At 39.7% G+C, this 20,414-nt stretch overlaps 1 protein-coding gene across 5 annotated transcripts in view; it reads right to left on the minus strand.

The window, feature by feature from the left end:
• KIF13B (kinesin family member 13B) overlaps positions 1-20,414 on the minus strand; it is a 200,073-nt gene that overhangs the window by 81,069 nt on the left and 98,590 nt on the right. For all 5 annotated transcript variants that reach the window (XR_014310662.1, XR_014310663.1, XR_014310664.1 and 2 more), the window contains 5 exons: positions 11,087-11,217; positions 6,554-6,640; positions 4,662-4,852; positions 3,739-3,949; positions 2,672-2,834 (listed from right to left, as the gene is read on the minus strand). Coding sequence is in view for 2 of the 5 variants with exons in the window: in XM_082726865.1 (XP_082582991.1) it covers positions 2,672-2,834; positions 3,739-3,949; positions 4,662-4,852; positions 6,554-6,640; positions 11,087-11,217 (783 nt within the window). In the remaining 3 variants the exon portion in view is untranslated. The remainder of the gene's footprint in view (positions 1-2,671; positions 2,835-3,738; positions 3,950-4,661; positions 4,853-6,553; positions 6,641-11,086; positions 11,218-20,414) is intronic.

Raw genomic sequence — 20,414 nt, forward strand, 5'->3', positions numbered from 1 at the left:
TTTTTTTTTTAAAGAGAGGAGGAGGGAGGGACAGACAGAGAGAGAATCTTAAAGCAGGCTCTACTCTCAGTGCCCTTTCACAATGACCAGAATCAAGAGTTGGACTCTTAACCAACTGAGCCACCCAGGTACCCCTGAAATATTCACTTCAAAGTGGTTAATTTTATGTTATGTGAATTTCCCCAGAAAAAAACCTAAAATTTAATGAAGTTTTTCCAGCTTGTAAAAGCAAGGTGGGTTTTTTGCTTTTGGGGTTTTTTTTTTTTAGATTTTATTTATTTTAAAGACAGAGAGAGAGAACACAAGTGGGAGGGTCAGAGGAAGAGGGACAGAGAAAATCTCAAGCAGACTCCACACTGAGCTCAGGGCCTGACATGACATGGCTTGAACTCAAGACCCTGAGATCATGACCTGAGCTGAAACCAAGAATTGGATGCCCAACCAACTGTGCCATCCAGGCACCCCAAAGCAATGTGTTTTTAATATGGAAACAGTTTTTAAACTTTTAAAACCACAAGAAGAAAATAAAAATACCCCATGTGTAGAGACGTATCTATCAGTTATCTAATCAGTTTAGATTTATTGGATAATTATCAACTGTTTGAACCTGGTCTACTCAGAACTTCAGGGAACTGTTAAATACACCAACGCTGCTTTACCATCTTGTCTATAATCATTTCAAAGAAAGAGAATGCACATAATGAAACAAAGATTCTGAAATCTGAAGCTCAAAAATTGCCATTCTCTCTACTCTAAAGGCCCTTCTACCTTCTACCCAGCCTGCTAGGGAATAAATACAAAAAGCTCATCAGGGATCCACACGGAGTGGTACTGTAGGTGGAGAATACTAGAACAGGGAGGAAACGGCAGCCAGCGATATCCTGCAGCATCAAGACTTGGCCCTCCAGCAACTATAACAAGAACTGGAACAAAGAAAAAAAAGAAATTTCTCTTACCAAAATCACGAGAGAGAGAGAGAGAAAGAGAAAGTGAGAGAGAGAGAGAGAGGAGTACAAAGCCAGGAGTTAGACCAGAACAAAGAACAGAGTTCACAGCAGGGGCAAGACATGAACTGAAATGAACCCTTCTGGTACCAAAAACAAAAGGTCATCTTGGATAAATGAGGAAAGATCCAGCCTGAGTTAAAAAGGACTCTCTCCTTAAGAAATACTTCCTTGTCCAGCTCCTCTCTCTGGGTGAAATCGGAAAATACTAATCTATTAAATCAATAATAGCATAGATTAGTAGCTGTTAACATGTTAACAATGGCTGCCTTGATTCCAGCGATAGGCATCATCTCTAACAGCCATGCAAACAGTCCCGCGAACACACTGTCAGGTGTGTAGGAGAGACAGAGAAGCCCAAAATGACTTGTGTCACTTCTGGGTACTGACTTGGCTGCCCAGAAGCGAGCAAGGTTACTCTTTCCAACAAAGCCTGAGCCAGGATACGCAGAAAAGGGCTACAGACAGTCATGCTTCAAGGGGATAAAATGGTTATGTTTCTGTTTTTCCAACTCAGACACTACAGAATGGAAGAGACCTTGCTCTGCTCAGTCGTCTAGAAAACTAAGCCATATACCTTCTGCCTATGATTGGCTTTCCTCTACCGCTTTTTGTCTGATTCCCAGTGTACCCATGGTTTGCCCTACAAATACCAATAAGCAACATAAAGTTCTAAGTTCAAATCACACACAGAATATGTATCAAAAGGCAAGTTTCCATAAAGCAATGAGTGCATCACGTTTACAATAACTGTATTTACTCAAAACATTAAGCAACCTATTTGCCAAATATCTACTCTATGAAAATACTGACCCTGAGGCTATGATGCCACAAGAAAAAGAAAGTGGTCCTTGCTACCAAATCAGAATAGAAAACCCAGGGGGTATAGCTCAGTGGTAGAGCATTTGACTGCAGAATAGAAAACCCAAACATTCATTAAAGCTTTGCTGTATCAAATACTGTGGGAGAAACAAAATATTTATCTGAATATAAAATTTATTTGCTTAAAATATTTTTATTTATCCCTCAAAGTATTTATCTGATATAAAACTCTATATACCATCAAAATTATGTATGAATATGATTGAGAATTAGAAAAGGGTCTAAATAACATGGATGGCAAGGATAGAAAATTTTGATGGGGCTTTCCCCCTACATTTTATTAAGGTGATTACATTATACCAAGAGAAAAAAAAAGATTTGTGATCATGAATACATACAAGAAACAACTACTAAACAGTTTTGCAGAACAATCTATTCGCAACTGAAAATGACATGTAAATATCAACTAAACACGGAACTTAAAGGAGGAGGGTTGTAGGATGGCACAGGAATGAAGGGGAAAACCCACTTTCTGAAGACTCATCAGGAAAGACTTCCCAGAAATCACAGAAACAGACTGATGAAAGGGAGCTGAATGGAATAAATCGGTCGGGTGTGGTAGGAGGAGGTGGAGAGGATATTCTAGTGGACAAAGGACACTATGCACAAAGGCAAAGAATTAAAAGCAAGTGAATTCTACTTGAGAGAGGAGAACAAGTACAAAAGGATGAAGACTGCAGAAAGGGTAGGTGGGGATGAGGACACACCCACTGGTATTTAACACTGGTGAAACAGCAGTTTTCTGCAGTGGTTGTGTCTGTCTCTTCCATTACCGGCAACCTCACCTTCCTGTTGGCATCCAGGCTGGAGGCTGGAATCTGCAGGGTCACTTTATACTCTGTTCTTTTATCCAGCTCCTCTGCAATGTAACTAGCTTCTCTCACCAACAGATTGGCTTTCACAATTTGTTCCCTCAGCCTCATCAGGCTGTTATTCAGTGTTGCTTCTCTTTAAAAAAAAAAAAGGCGGGGGAGGGAGGAGATAACAATCAAGCAGCACATGGGAATATCATGTAGTACACAATATGTTAATGCCAAACTGCGAACCAAGCTTTACAAGTGCCTTGTGCACACAGGAAATGTATGACTGACACCGACCCATGCACGCACTTGTATCTGGGCTATGCTGTAAGTACTGGCACACGCTCATGTAACAAGCTGGCCACTGATTAGGACAGTGCTTTGAAAACTTGACTGTGTATACAGATCACCCAAGGATCTTAAAAACCGAAATAGCTTGACTCAGTAGGTCTGGGGTGGGGCCGGACAGGCCACACTTCTATCAGTCTCCACCTGATAGGGATGCTGCCTGTCTGCAGACCAAACTTGGAATAGCAAGAGGTTAGTTAAGTACAGTCTGTAACCATGGACGAGACATTTTAGTGCAACGCTAATTAGCCCGTATAGAGTTCAAGCTTGCAATCTGCATCTCATTAGCACCATGCTTTACCCACCTGAGCTAATCAGTCCAGATAACCACCTCTCTTTTTTTTCCTTTTTTTTAAAAAGCATCTACCCAAGCTTCACAACCTGAAGTATGATACAATGATAAAGTATAACTTCTAAGTACAAATACTTATTTATTCAAATCCAAAAGCCATACAAATTAAAATGGGACAGCACCTAACATGGAAAACTTTAAATAAATCAATATAAATGGAAGATTCCTGTTTTTTCTCAAAAATGAAAAAAAAAGATCATACAAATGGTTCTGAAGCTGTAACAGTCTCTCTTAATATAATTCTATAATTCTTTATCAAATAATGTCTAGATTTCTCCACACCATCTTACGTAGGTGAGTTAAAGGGTTGAGCCTATGCTATGCACACATACTAAAGGCCCCATGAGCCTACCTCTCTTCAGCCCACTGTCTCAATCGCTGCTGAGCACTGGGTGAGTGGAAAGAAAACCGGTCCCCACTACGACAGTTCTGTTTCTCAGGAGACAGCCTTCTTCGTAGCTGCTCCAATTCATGTTCATACATAAGCCTCTGGCGCTCCAACGCAGATCGTTTTTCTTCTTCATGCTGTTGTTCTAGGCTATTCAATATGGACTGCATTGGATCTAAACAAGGTTTTTTTTTTAAAAAAGGTAAATAATCAAAGAACGGTCACAGTACAACACAACAGATTTCCCATGTGGTTCTATATTGCTATGCTGTTTGTCATCCTAACTAGTAAATGAAGATTTTTTTTTTAAAGATTTTGTTTATTTATTTGACAGAGAGAGAGAGAGATCACAAGGAGGCAGAGAGGCAGGCAGAGAGAGAGGAAGAAGAAGGCCCCTTGCTGAGCAGAGAGCCGATGTGGGGCTAAATCCCAGGACCCTGAGATCATGACCTAGGCTGAAGGCAGAGGCTTAACCCACTGAGCCACCCAGGCACCCCTAAATGAAGATTCTTGAAGATAGTTTGGACTAAACTTGGTTGTCCTTAGTCCCTGCTACTCATCATATCATCTCTTCTCTCAGATACATGCCGAACTGTCTTCCACACAGGAAAAGCAGGTCTACTGTATGTTCTACATGTAAGCTGTGAGTGACAGTGGCAGTCAAATTTCACACCTGAGAAATTCTATCAGTGAGAACAAAGTGTGCAGCAATTTGTACTCAAGGCTGAAAGAATGAAAGGTTTTTACAAATGTAATAAATTAAAAGAATATAGAGAATAACATAAAGATTTCCTTTTTTGTTAACATTTAAAAGGCCTCAGTTACAAACATTTTTAACTTTTCATCGACTTTAGAAAGATTCTAAAATGCACAGCAGATCTACTTACCATTATTCCCCAGAGCCTTCATGGTAACTTCCATTTGTGCATATTCATAATTGAAGTTGATTTCACTGGACACCTCACTGGAGGAGTCTCCGTCTATATCCAGCTGCTCAGAGCTGGTATCATTCTTCATGGACGTGTCGTGTTCCTCATCCTCTCTATCTGCTTTCTTTTTCTTTTTAGGCAAATTCAGTCTTGTGGGGTGGGGAGAATATTATTTTAAAAATAAAGATACGCACTTATTCCATCCATTAAACACTGGCATTTGCTAGATGCCAAGGGGTACCATCTAAGTATAAGGCAATTACTGTACTCAGGAATTTTATCTTCTGGTAGTAGAAATAAACACACACTCAAGCACAAATAGTTACAACAGACCATGCAACTTGGGGCCACATGACTGTGATAGGCTAGGTATTAAAGAAAAGCTGAGGACCACTAGAATAACAACAGAAAAGATGACACAGTAGGAAGTAATTTGAGCCAAGCTTTAAAAGTAGGAACAGCATGAGAAGAGATGTGGAAATGGAAACTCTCACAGTCTCTGAAGAAATTATGAATGAAAAAACATAGAGGCACACAAAATTTGCATAGCAGAAGTTATGGGAGTTAATGCTGGAAAGATCAATGTATCTCAAACTTGGAAAGCTTTGAAAACCAATCCAAGTAGTTTACACCTGATTTAGTTTGGGAAGGAGAAAAATGAAAAATATTTTCCATATACTCAGTGGAAAATTCTTTTTCCAGTAATCAAAATATCGACTGGCCTACAAGCAAAGGATCTCCATTAACTGTAAGAAAAGTCAGTCTGATGTCCCAAGCATGGTGACCAGTGACAGGAAGAGAACAAACCAGGTCTGTAGTTCTGTACAACCTCAGCCTGCCCTTCCCTAGCAAACCAACACCAGTTTTCTAGGGAAAACAGTGTGTGCAGTCCCAGCACTGCCACTTTCTCAGCCTCCCTTGTAGTTAAGGAGCAAATTCTACCAAACAAGACAAAAATGGAAGGTTGCTGGGGGCTCTGGGAAGACTTCTGCCATTTCTGATCAAGCAGATAGGGCTTAAGAACCACCACCCTTCTCCCTCATTTTCTTCATATGTGCCTGGATGCTGCTTTGATACCTAGAGTGGTGTAGCCATCTTTAGACCACAGGGACATGCTAAGACAAAGAGACAGTGACAAGCCTTCTGCTCTGACAGTTTTGAGAGGTTTAGCCAACGCCAACAACCATCCACCTTCGGATTTCTTACTTGGTCAGTGAAATAAATTATTTAAGCCATTGTAGTCAAGTCTGCCATTACCTGCAGTCAAAAACACTCCTAAATGAAATACAAACTTTATTTTATGACTACAGGAACTAAAACTACTCTTTTCCAATAACACATAAATAAATAAAAAGATAAGCACGTCAGAAAAAAAAAATTAATGAATTCTTACACCAGATGGCAAAACAATCATCTTGCACTGGGAAATAAAATGGAAAAAAAATAAGTAAGCAAACTCCTTGTTTTTTCTGAGGGTATTTTTTTTTAAGATTTTTATTTATTTATTTGTCAGAGAGAGAGAGAGAGATTGAGCGAGCCTGCACAAGCGCACAAGCAGGCAGAGGCAGAGAGAAGAAGGCTCCCTGCCAAGCAAGGAGCCCGATGCGGGACTTGATCCCAGAACCCTGAGCTGAAGGCAGTGGCTCAACAGACTGAGGGTATTGTTTGTACGTCTCTCAGGTTCAAAGCATATAGTGAAAGAACCATTAACAGTCAGTAAATATATATGTACAAAACAATGTGTACTTTTTATGGAGTTAAGTTTACCTTAACATTCTTACCATACATTCTTCTGTTTCAGAGTATAATCTTCAATAATCTCTCTTTAAGAGCCATGAATAATGTCATACCTGAAGAAGTGGTTGTTTCCCCAGAGAATCCTGTCCCCATGGTGTAGTTGTATAGGACTAGATACAGAAGAGCCATTTACAAATGTTCTGAGGGGAGAAGAGGTTAAACAAGCAAACAATGATTATCTTATTTTCTCCTTTAATTACCCAATACTATAGAGATCTAGTTACTAGGAAAAAAGAAATAATCAATTCCCCAAAATAATCAATTCTCCTGCCCTCAGTGAATTTCACTATTTGTATTTACTTCTCTGCTGAGAAATGCTTACAGTACTAAGTATAATAAATTACTATCCTCTATTTTTCACAATTCCGAACTTGTTATATAGCATATTAAGGAGTAAATATGAAGTGATTATAGTCAATAAGAAAAAGCTGGGAGCAGTGTACATTACAACTCAAATGAGTATGTCCAATCTACATGAATAATAAGAGCTAAGCAACCAACTAGACTCTAGAAATAGAAAAAATGAGACCTGTGCTAAATTCTTCTGTAACTTCCTAGAGCACAGAAAAACATTCATATCCTATCAATATATAAAAGATTTATAGGGTCCACTTGACTCCTTATCTTTTTTTTAAGATTTTATTTATTTATTTGACAGAGAGATCACAAGTAGGCAGAGAGGCAGACAGAAAGAGAGGAGAAAGCAGGCTCCCCGCTGAGCAGAGACCACCCCCCCCCACCCCCCCGGAGATCATGACCTGAGCCCACTGAGCCATTCAGGCACCCCACTGACTACTTACCTTGACAATGGAGTTCAACAGAGGGGTGGATAGAAGGATATAAAGGGAAAAATTTGCAGGTGCAGGGAAAAAAACAGAACTTACACATACCATTGTAAGACTGATATTCCTGGAATACCAGTTTCATCAAGCCTCTTTCCTCCTGAAGGACTCATTTGCTTAGATATGGGATAAAGGTCAAGTTCTTTATCTTGACCCTTAAGGCCCTACAAAACGAAGCCCTGTTTACCTCTCTCTCTTCCCCCTCAAGCAAATTCTCAACTCCAGCCAAAAAAAAAAAAAAAAAAAGTTTAGGTTCTGTCCACTAAACATGATTAATTTAATTGACTCTTCTTTCAAAACCAGGTTTATGCCAGTCCTGCAACCTAGAACAGCGTTCCCATTCCTCCCCATCCCCCTACCAAGTTCTATGCAGCTTTCAAAGCCCAGCTGGTTTCTGCTTCCTCTGTAAAAGCTGTATAAGAATAGTGTCTTATTTCTGTACTATCCTAAAGCACTTAACTGGCTTTATATTGTTAGTTACTTTATATATATATGCATATACACAAAATCCTACTGTGGCTATCCGGATTTCACTTACATGTAGGTTTTTTTTTTTTTAAAGATTTATTTATTTATTTATTTGACAGAGAGATCACAAGTAGACAGAGAGGCAGGCAGAGAGAGAGAGAAGCAGGCTCCCCGCCTAGTAGAGAGCCCGACATGGGACTCGATCCCAGGACCCCGAGATCATGACCCGAGCCGAAGGCAGCGGCTTAACCCACTGAGCCACCCAGGCGCCCCTATGTGTAGGTTTTTAAACACTATAAGTAACTGGTCCTCCTATAGTCTGATTATTCAAAGCATGAACTCAAAAATTTTAACAAGAGGGAACCTACTAAAATTAGCAGATTTCAGCTTTTATGACACAAATCCCTTAAATATAATGAGGAGTTCAATTAAAGAGAAACATATAGAGGCTAATTTTTAAAACCTACAGCCATTAAGCCATAATTAATAAATAAAAGCATGGTTATAATAAGAGTTTTCAAGGTGTGGTCTCTGTGGGGTCCCCAAGATCAAAGCTATTTTTATAATAATGCTAACCTGCCCTTTTCACCGTGTTGACGTTTATACCGGCAATGAGTAAAACTGCTGTTTTAGCACAAACCAAGGCAATGGCACCAAACATGATTAGTAGTCACTGAACCACTCATGCCATGCACTCAGAATTGTTGAAAAAGGTTTCCTTTGAGGATGTCCTTGATGAAGCAATAAAAATTACTACTTTTTAAAAATTCTGACCTTTCATAACTTTTTAAACATTTCAGGTTGACAAAACGAGAAGTACATAAAAAAGCACTGTGTTCACTGACACCAGAGTATGACGACTGTCCTGAGCAAAAGACATATATAAAGTGGTATCTAGGGCAGCCATTTTCCTGCAAATGGACAAAGCGAGGAAATGCCAACTGTGAATTTCAAGTGAGAATTAGAAGTTTGGAAACTTGTGTCAATGTCCTCCACTCAAAGACCACTAGGAGCATTCCTGTAGCTGAACAAGCTGGGTTGATTATTCATGCACAGGGAGAAGAGACAGTCGCAGGAAGCATGGGATGTCTCAGTACCAGTGTGCTCGGAAGGACTGTTGCAGGATTTGGGCTTTAGCCAGACGAGTTGGCAAAGGGTCTGAGAGAAGGGGGCTCTGTACATGTTGGATGTATTCAGAAGGCAGGAGTACTTTTATGATTGGGCATTCTACAAAAATCTTATTTATAGAGGGTAGACTAGAATGAAGATTATAATAAAATTGTGACCGGTAAAGAAGTAATCACTCACCTCAGCCAAGAGAAAGTATTTGGTATTTGGTGCGTGACAGAGTGACCTTGGTTTTTGTCTGTGCTGAAACAAAATTATTATGTGGCCTGCTTTGTCATATTTTATCACAGCTTCAGAGTAACCTTGCCTGAGGTTGTTATTCAGTAAGACTACTTAATAAGAGAATAGCATGCCCAGGCTGGGAGTACCGGGCCTAGCTCCTGCTGTTCTTTCCTCTTCCTCATTTGTATCCTTCACTGTGAGGTGGATAGTTTCCCAATATTTAAAGACTTTTTGGATAAGTTAGTAATAATATTTTTTGAAGATTTATTTTAAAAAATTTTATTTATTTGAAAAAGAGAAAGAGAGCAAGTGCACTCAGCGGGGGAGGGAGAGAGAATCTGAAGCAGATGCCATGCAGACCCGATACAGGCTCCCACGACTGTGAGCTCATGATCAGAGCTGAAACCAACAGTTGGTCGCTTAACCGACTGAACCACCCAGGTGCCCCATGACTTATTTATTTTTAGAAAGAGAAATAGAGAAAGAAAGAGCACATGTAGAGGAGTAGGGGGAAGGGCAGAGGGAAAGGAAAAGAAAGAATCTCCAGCACACTGCCCACTGATTGTGGGCCCAACTTGGGGCTCAGTCTCACAACCCTGACTGAGATCATGACCTGAGACCATGACCTGAGTTGAAACGAAGAGTGGGATGCTCAACCATCTGTACCACTCAGACACCCCAAGATTAGTAATGATGTTAATGATTATTCAGTATCATATAATGAAATGAATCAACATTTGAAGAATCACTCTAAGTCAATTAACAGTTGTAGACCATTATATAACAGGGCAGTAACAGCTTCACAGCTCAAGGAAGCAAAGTGAGAAACATTTAATTTACATAATATTATATCTCTTCATTCATTACTTATGGAGTGCTTATATACTATATTATAATATATATTTTATAATATATACTTATATTCTATTACATACTAAGGAGAGAGAACCAAAAAAGAAAGGCCCCTGTCCTCAATGAGCTCACAGTCTACTGCGATAATAAAGGTTAAAAGCCCACAAGAACACAGTGTGATAGGGTGCTCAGGTGGCTAAGTTGGTTATGTATCCGACTATTGATTCCAGCTCAGGTCTTGATCTCAGGGTCGTGAAGTTAAGCCCCACATTAGGGTGCACACTGGACATGGAGACTACTTAAAAAATAACGTTTTTTAGAAACAATAATATTAAGTCTTAACATAAGAGGAAGCATAAGGTGTACAGGGAATATATACTAGGGGCCCTTCATGTAGACCAAATAGGGAATTCCCCCAAAGTTGACAACGGCAGAGCTTAGTCTTGAAGGTCAAATACAAGTCCGTTGCCCAAAAGAACAACAGACACAGAGGAATAGGAGACAAATAGGAGGGATGTGAGGGATTTTAAATAAAAAATAGTAGAAAGTTTGGGGTGGCTCAGTTGGTTAAGTGTCTGCCTTTGGCTGGGGTCATGATCCTGGGGTCATGAGATCGAGTCCTACATCAGGCTCCCTGCTTAGTGAGGAGCCTGCTTCTCCCTCGCGCCCCTTCCTGCTGCTCCCCCTACTTGTTCTCTCTCTGTGTCAAATAAATAAATAAAATCTCTCTCTGTGTCAAATAAATAAATAAAATAAATAAATAAAATAAAAATTAGTCAAAAGCCATCTGGCTGTATGGTAAGAGACCCAGGAAAAAGATTAGAGTGTTGGCATAGTTCCAATCAAGATTTGATGAGGGTCTTATTTAAACAAGGCCACAGTAGTGAGTATAGAGAGGAGAGATGGGTTTAAGAGCTATTAAAAAGTTCAATGTAAAGGTCTTGGTAACTAACTGGATAGCTTCATTAAGTGAACTTAAAAGCAAAGGCCAAACATGCTTATAACACCCACAACTAGTGTACTTTCTTCCTCTTAAAAATTATTGTGACATTGACACTAATTAAAGTACATTACCTGGTATTCTTCTGAGGAGTCAGCATGACCTGGCCTTCTGCTGTGATGTCTATAATACAATGTTCAGGAAGAATCCCCATGCCACATAGCTGGATATCTTGGGAATTTGCTGAGCCTATCAATGTGTGTTCCTAGAAAAGAATCAAACTCACTGATTAATACTGTATTCTTACATGTATAAAAACTGAAATCATCTCCTCTGAGCCCTCTTATGTTGATCCATTACATTAGCTAAAAGTTTCTTTGAAGCAAATGGAAAGGGGTAGGGGGAATTTCTGACTTTCTCTGAAATATATTCTATAAGGTATATTTCCTTATAAGGAATAATGCACTAAGTTGAGTTATACCTTTCAAAACTAAAACCATAGTTTCATATTAATGGCTATATTACATTATTTTCCATTGCAATCTTGATCCCAAATTTATACTACTCTCAGAGCATGAGGCATGAGTCAATAATGCACCAAAAATGCTGGTCTGAAAACCAGTTACTTAAGTTGTACATCTTTAACCCGGTCTCAATCAAGATGATCAACTACAAAGATAAAAAGCTATTCAAATCTAAGGAGTTTGAAAAGATTAAAATTAGTTTATGAATCCCATGGTCTCCCTAATCCTCAAAGAAGATATGATGGCTGTGTTGTTCCTACTGTAGAGCCACAATTACTCAATTCTTGAAGCCACAGTCACCAGCCTTGCTGTTTTGGCTGACAACTGAGAAACGGATATAAAAATCAAGCTCCCTCTTACGCACTTCAACACTTAAGGACTGTATATACTTAAACACTGATAACACTGGGATGTGTCCCTAAGCCACCTTCTCCTTTCATACACCTAGATCTGCAGTCAGACACAAAATATGCTAGTCTTTGCAAGCCATATGCAACCACTCAACTCTGCCTAGTAGTGTGAAGATGGTCAGACAACACACAAATAACAAGTACGGCTACTTTCCAGTAAAACTTTATTTATGAACACTGAAATCTGAACTGGATATAATTTTCACATGTCTGAAATACTGTGATTCTTCTAATTTTTTTAACCATTTAAAAAATGTAAAAACCATTCTTAGCTCCCAGGCCACAGAGAAGCAGGCAGGGAATTAGATCTGGTCAGTGGAAGGCTGACCTCTGATCATGATGACTTTATCAAGTTGCATGGGTATTAAATACTGTTGAAACAGGGAAACTAAAAGGACCCCAATTAAAAACTGCTATTTTTGCTCCTTTCCTGCCTCTACTCTTGCAAGGGCTTACAACAGCCCCCCATGCCCCACCCACACATACCTATAGAACAAATAATGTATGTTCTCCTTGTAAAGGTCAAGGAGTTAATGACTTCTTTGGAATCTACCAGCACAATACCACCTAAGGAGTGACCAAAACCACTGACTCACTAAGATCTCTGGCTCCAGGGCATAAGTGGCTTACCGAGGACACCTAAACACTCCTCTCTGTTACTGGATGCCTGATAAGACACTATCCTCAATAAAAACCCCAGGCCCCAAGCAAAGAGGACATTCTCCTTTGCGTTCTGAGTTTAACAGGTGCTTTGTCTGTATCTGCACTCTCCCTAGGTCTTCGGTAAACTCCGCTCTCTTCCTCTTGGCTTCCATTTGATTTCTGTCCTGTGTGAAGGCAAGGACCTTCTTGGCTGGCCCTGCACGACCCCCTCTGGGCCCTCAGACCCCTCTTGAAGGCTACAGTCTTTAAATCACCAGCCAGAAGCTAGACTTCAGTTCCATTATTTTCCTGCCTCTATTACCACTATTCTAGTCTCACTAACCATTATTTCTTACCTAGTTGGATGCTTAAAGACATTTTTTTAAGGTTTTACTTTTATTTGTGTATGTGTATGTATGTGTGCATGTATTTACTTACTTATCTATGTATGTATGTATGTAAGCCAGTGCACGCACTCCCAAGCTGAGGGAGGAGTAGACGGGGGCAGAGGGGAAAAGAATTTCAGGCAGATTCTCCCCTGAGCCCAGAGCCTGATAACGGGCTCCATCTCAGGACTCTGAGATCATGACCTGAGCCGAAATCAAGGGTCACACTCTTAATCGACTGAGTCACCCAGCTGCCCTGCTTAAAGCCATTTCAAAGCATCTAAATGTCATTCTAAATGACATCTGAGTGTCTGGAGACATTTCAAAGTGAAAAGCCCGAAGCAGAACTTTTGTTCCCCAACCCCACCCAATGAATCTAGTCCCTTCCAGGGCAGTGATTACTGCCACCACCCAGTTAGTCCGCTAAAAAGCTTAGATGCTATAGAGTCCTGTCCTTCCCTTACCAGCCTACCCCTGGGCCCAAGTCAGTCTGAACATCCCTATAGACTGTCCCTCCAAAACATATCCGGAATTGGCTTATTTCCCCTCATCTACCACACCCTGCTCTACTACAGGGATACACCTCCTGCTATTTCCTCCACTTTTAATCCTAACCGCCCCCCAACCCCATCCACTACCAGCACATAGGCAGATCATGTGATCTCCCTATTTAAAGCCCTCTAATGGTTTCCATGAATTCCAAATTCTTATCCAGGCTTACAAAAAACACTCAGAGGTACTCCGGGGTGGTTCTGTTGGTTGGGCAACTATCTTCAGCTCAGGTCCCAGACATTGTCCCAGAGACCCTGGGTCGAGTCCTGTATCAGGCTCCCATCTCCATGGAAAGTCTGCTTCTCCCTCTGACCTTCTCCCCTCTTATGCACGCTCGCTCTCTCCCTTTCTCTCTCAATAAAATCTTGAAGGAAAAAAAAAAAAAAAAAGAAAACACCCAGAGATGTGGCCCTGCCTATCTCTCCTATTCTAGCTCCTGCCACTCCCCCTGCTCTTGGAGCAAGATAAGGCCACGTAGCCTTTTTTCAGTCCTTTGAGCACACAGGCAGTTTCCTTGGTCTGAAATGTTTCCCCCGACCTTGATATTGGTAGTTTCTTATCACTTCTATCTCACCTTTAAAGGGCACATTCTCAGAGATATATCCCGAACTGATCATCAGAATCAACCATCCCATTACTCTCCTATTTCAATTCCTTACTTAGCACTGACTGTTGGGGCTCAGTATCTACCTACACCGCTAGCTTGGAAAAAAGCAGAGAACAGTTTGACCCACTCCGCACTGTAATCCAATCACTTAACACAGGTGTGGCACAATTAGGCATTAGATAAATTCAAAAGAAAAATAAATGAATAATCACTTCCTTCAGACTCAAAGGAAGACAATTCTCTCTCTCCTTTGCTGGTAACTCTTCTAATTATGTTGTGGGTCCCAGTGCTTCCCATCTCTTCTGGGACCTCAATCTCATAAAAAGGGCCCCTCCCCACTAGTATTTTCATTTCCCCTCTTCTGGGGGCTTCTTCACTCAACTATACTGCAGTGGTGTTTCTAAGGCAACATGGAGCTGGGATGGAGCTGTCCTATGGTATCCTATCCAATCCCCAAGGAGTATACATAATACAGAGGACATGCCACATAAACCTTTACTTCCCACTACTGGGTGAGGCTTCCCAGCTAATCCCCAGACTTTTCTAATCTGGAGAACAAGACTTGACTGTGTAGAAACTGTAAGTAATGTTTTATGATGGTCAGTAGCAGGCCTGAGGAATCTATCTCATGCCTATCTCCATTACCCACTTTGGTTCTTCCCACCCTGTCTTTACAAAACCAATCCCATGGTGGAAAGAAGTTCCAAAAGGAGGGAAAAAGTATCTGGCTGACTCGCTGGAGGAGCACCTGACTCTAAGGGTTTTGAGTTCAAGCCCATATAAAATGTAAAGACTACTTAAAAATAATAAAATCTTAAAACAAAACAAAGTCTACAGAGAAAAAGGGCCCAGGACCACCTAAAAAAGAAGGAAAAATCCCCCAGAACACTTGGCTTAGGCCATTTCCATGTATAATCTCTTTTCTCCTCCTGTCAGAAATTCTAGAAAGAGTCCTAATAGTGACTTTGGTAGAAGTGGAGGTAAGCCCTGAGCTATATATTCCAGGTTGGAGTTTGAGCATATCTCCAGCTGTACACAGGTTCAGGCCCCCATCTGTGCCCTTGCTCTTGTTCTCTTTGCCTGAAATGCTTCTTCTTCCCTTCATCTAAATGAGAGTGTCTTAAATACCCAGATCTAGCTTCATCTTCTACTTGAAAGTTTCACCATTAAGTGACACCTACTTCTCCCTTCTCTGAACCCTGATTATATTCAGAGTGGGTATCACATTTTACTACCTGTGGCACAAATGGTTTTTTCCCTTTATTTAGACAGGAGTCCTGCATCTTTGCCAACAAAGAGCACAGCATATGATACATGGCAGACACTAAGTATCTGGTCATAGACTAAATTAAAAATTACTGGAGATAAGATATAAACACAAGCATATAAAGGTCTAATCCAAAAAAACTTCACTTTTTCGACAAATATTACACTGAACATGTATTAAAAGATGGGCACTGAATGGCTAGAGATAAAAGAAAGACAAAGTCCCAATTCTGGTGCTTACAATCTCAGAGACAACTTAAATCTCTCATTTGAGGTTATAATCTATTCTGATTTGGATGATGATTGGCTGGAATCTAAAACATTGAGCCCTAAAAGCTCAATCTGCCAAAGCCTTACTGTTTGATGTTTAAACAAGTTGGACAATAAGCTTTTTGATAAATTCCTCCTATTTTGCTCTAAGCAATGCAATAAAAATACTCATGAGGAAAAAAATAAACATCATAGGTTGGTGCAGAGGTTTATCTAATAAGTAAGTGCTATGAAAGTACAAGGTAATCAAAATAAGATAAAGTTAATCAGTGGTAGATTTTCCATCTCAATATGATACATGCCTTTTTTATTTTTAGAGAGAAAGAGAGCGCATGTGGGGGGGGCGGCAGGCAGAGGGAGAGAAAAGGTCTCAAGCAGACTCTGCCTCAAGCATGGAGCCCGACACAGGCCACAGGGCTTGAGCCCATGTCCCCAAGATCATGACTGAGCTGAAACCAATAGCTGGATGCCAACCAACCGCACTACCCAGGCATCCCTGAATATAATGATTCTTAAAGTATACTAGTTTTCAGGAAAACTTTAACAAATATAAAATACTAGATTTTAAAATCTCAGAAACAGCCAAAGGCTAGAAATGGCTTTTTAATCTTTCTTCATCCATTTAAATTTAATTTCACTGGAGATGATTAGTTAACTATTCTATGAATTACAGTACCTTGCTTCCTTTATAAATCAACTATTTATGCAGCTTTTTTAAGAATCTCCCTTTCATCCACTAAATCCTAAAGGACAAAGAGAAAGAGACAGAGAAGGAAGGGGATGTGAAAATGAGGGAGGAGAGAAAGGAAGATGAAAAGAGACAGGAATTGTCCACTAGTGACGTATTTCACAGGGCAAGCTTTTCCGAGCCTACAAGAAGGAAAAGCAGCATATTAGTAAAGCCTATGAGGTTCCTCAGACTTATCAGCATCCTCAGATAATTTCTGAAGGAAAAGGTAAGTGAGTATCAGGAGCACTAAGAAGAAAAATACTTGTTACTCCTCACATATCTAAATAATCAAAATTCCTTAATAAGTCATTCTGGCTTAACAGAACCAAGACTCCAAAGACAACTGTTCTAGAATTGAGGTGGAAAAGGCAGGAAGGCACCTGCCCATCTTTTATGAATTCAAGCCCTAAATCATAGGGGTCCAACTGCTGCCGACCCAAGAACTCCTAATGTGCCCTAACTATCTTACTCATCTTGGGCTCCTTGAAACCTAACCTGCAGCTCCAGAAACACTGTCTGGCTGGTGCCTCGGCCATTCTGAACCCCTCAGTCAGCGACTGAATACTAGGCAACATACCAACAGATGGTTTACTTTCAATGATATGAGCAACATGTCTTTTCAAGCTGCTGCTGAATCACTTATCAAGGTATGAATCCTTACTGAGTGTGTCTATGTAAAATCTGTAGAATTTCTGTGTGTATGTAAAATCTATGTAGAATCAGCCTTGTTTCCCAGGCCATTAATAGCTGACTTGTGAAGAGTAGATCCAGAACTGCATGAGCAAAATAGCCCTCCTGAAAGATTTGGTGGATAATTCAAGGCATGCTGAGAATCAATCATACTGTGATACCATTTCTGAAATGTAAAAATATGTAGCACTCTAAATCCAAAGACATACATATAGGAATAGATCTAGAGAATAGTGATAAAACTATTAAATACTAACTGAGGTCATCTCTACATGTTGGGATTTGGGCACGGATCCCCCCTCTTTTTCTAGTAAGTGTTTATAAAACTCTTCAGAAAACAAAGCGTATAACTAGCATCATGTTTTTAAGGTGGGGGAAGCAATTCTTCCCTCTAGAAGCTTCCCCCTAGAAGCTTGGCTGTTACTGGGTAGAAGTCTCCAAGACCATCTCAGAATCACAAGTGATCCTTGCTTTACCTGAGAACACAGAGTTGTAAAAATAACTTTTTGCAAGGAGATCTTAATAATCAATGGGGAAAACCACAATTATATGACCTTTTTTTTAAAAAAAAAAGATTTTATTTATTTATTGACAGAGAGAGAAAGATCACAAGTAGGCAGAGAGGCAGGTAGAGGGAGAGGTAGAAGCAGGCTCCCTGCTTAGCAGAGAACCTAATGCAGGTTCCCAGGACCCTGAGATCATGACCTGAGCCAAACGCAGAGGCTTAATCAACTGAGCCACCCAAGTGCTCCTATTTTGTGACTTTCTTAAATGTCTGTAAAAACATTAAGAATTCTCTTATTGCTACAATATATAAGGAAATGAAAAAACAGTAAAACTATTTAGTTTACTATAATTTAGAATATTAGACACATTGAAATTTAAAATATTTTCTTTGTGAATAACTTATCAAGAGTAGTTTGAATACTGCTTGCCTTCTTCTTCTCTGTATAGGTATATAACTTACAATATGGAGTGAGCATGCTTTCTGTTCCTTGGCAAACTGTGATACTCCTTTCTAAGCATCTACCATTTTAACCTCTGTGTCCAGATGCTACAAAATACCTCCAAGGGCTCCTTCAATGGGAAGTGTTCTCTGGTGTCACTCCCTTTGGGACATCTTCATCCTTCTCGTCACACTTTCATAACTTACATCAGTAAGTTCACCCTCACTAAGTTTCTCTGGCTGCATATGTAGAATCTCATGAACAGCAGTGGCATCAACATTATTTACTAAATTGTGGTAACTGGAATTTGTGTGTGTTGAAGCCATGCAAGGCAGAGACTGCCCATGCATGCAAATCAGATGCGAAATCATCTCAGGAGTTAAGTTCCATCTATGGTTTGGCCACCATACCCTACCCTGCCAGTTCCAGACCAAACAAATAAATGGAGGATTCTGTTCTGGAAGAGACTCAGACCACTTGGAACCAGAAAAAACATTAGAGACCATTTAATCTAGTGCCCTCATTTTATAGATGGGGTGCTGAAAATCACCCCGAGATGTGAAGTCATCCGCCCAGCACCTAAATTGATTTCGGAATTCAAAGGCAAGAAGAAAGTAAAACAAAACAAAACAAAACGCTCAGCCTCCAAATTCCTCCTTCCCACATCATGGTATCACTTTACTGAAGCAAAAAACTGTTCTTGGACTGAGATCATCCTTCTGAATGTGCTTGGTCATGAATATGCTTTTGTCATGGGGTGCGCTTGGGCAGTCAAGAAATCAACACTGCCTCAAATTCTGCCAAAACAGGGTTGACCACACAATCTGAAACAGAATCCCGACACCTCCACACGAGATGACCAGAAATATTTTGACTACTCTCCAAAAATCTTTAAATAGTTTCTTTGTTTAATTTTATAGTTAAGGAACAGATATGAATCAGGTTTTTTTCTTGTTGGGCGTATGTGTTTGTGTGTTCCAATTTGAACTTCATCACATCAGAAAGAAAAAGAATTCAGAGTTCGGAGAAATAAAAAGGGCAGAATATTTGAGTCCTATTCTATACTGCATCTCTCCTGAAGCATATGACTGTCTACAGCTGAAACCCTAATGCAAAATGCTGCCACGATTATTAAGAAACACAGTACAGGATGTGATCATTTAAACTTCTTTTTTCAACAGACAAGGATAATATACGTAAGACACCACAAAGAGCATCAAATAAATGCGCAATATTTGATATTTGTATGTACTGCTTCTGTTCACATAGTGTTTGTATATATCAATTCTCATTTAATCTTCACAGGAACCCTGTGAGGTAGCCAGACAAAGCGTCCATTTATAGAGGAGTCTGTAGACCAGAGGGGGCAATGGACTTGAGATCACACATCCAGACAAAAACACAGGTCATCTCCCTGCTACTCTCATGTTGCTCCCACCCGAGTACAAAAATCTGAGAGCACACACAAGCTATATGTATCAAAAACGTGATTTAATTCATAGCATAATAAAACATGGCATCAGATACTCATTAATAAGGGGCGTTATCAAAATAACACCAACTAATTATGCCAGGATATCTCTGATCAAAACTGGGAAACTAGCCAATGTGCCATAAATCCTTTAGTCTTCCTAGACACGAAGCCACATGTTTGTTTGTTTTTTTTAATTTTACAACAGTAAACACTTTACCAGCTCATCTTTAACTTCCTAGTCATCTTAGTTAAACCTACTATATAAGTGCCTATAGTATAAGAGAGGGGGATTTCCTCCTAGTATTTATTAACCACATGTCAGAATCATATAGTCCTAATAATAGGACTATAAATTACCTAATTTATTTATGCTGTTGGCATGACAAGGCGATTGTGAGCTCCTCATAATTTATGCAGTGGCTCAGGATTCCGGCTCATTCTAAAGTTGTCTCTTGCCTCCCTGATATGTCCCACAATTTCAGGTTTCAGTGTATATCATTATTTGGGTTTTTTTCTGTTCCATACTCTGACCCTCTTGGTCTCTAAGTGACCTATTCTTTTTTTTTATAAGTTGATAATCCAAATTCTTAAATTTTCCTAAATTACTGGAAACACAAAATTCATAGTAGGTGGCCCTATACCATAACTTCCATTTACATTTCCTTTAAAATAATAAATAAACATTTCTTTTTATAATCTAACCACTCACAAAAAGGTGTGCTTCATATAAACCACGAATGATTTACTAATAAATCATTTAGTTCTAAAAGTCCTTCTTTAAGCTTTAAAGTTACCTACTTAACTCCCTGGTATAAATCACAGTCAATAATAGTAGCTACAGTTACTTAATTTCTTGAAAATAACATCAGAATATTATTTTTTGTATTACTAGGTTAAATTATATCACTCGAAGACTAAAAAGAGCCACTAATCCCAGGGGCACCTGGATGGCTCAGTTGGTTGA

This window comes from Mustela nivalis, assembly GCF_964662115.1.
Source record: "Mustela nivalis genome assembly, chromosome: 4".
Lineage (NCBI taxonomy): Eukaryota > Metazoa > Chordata > Mammalia > Carnivora > Mustelidae > Mustela > Mustela nivalis.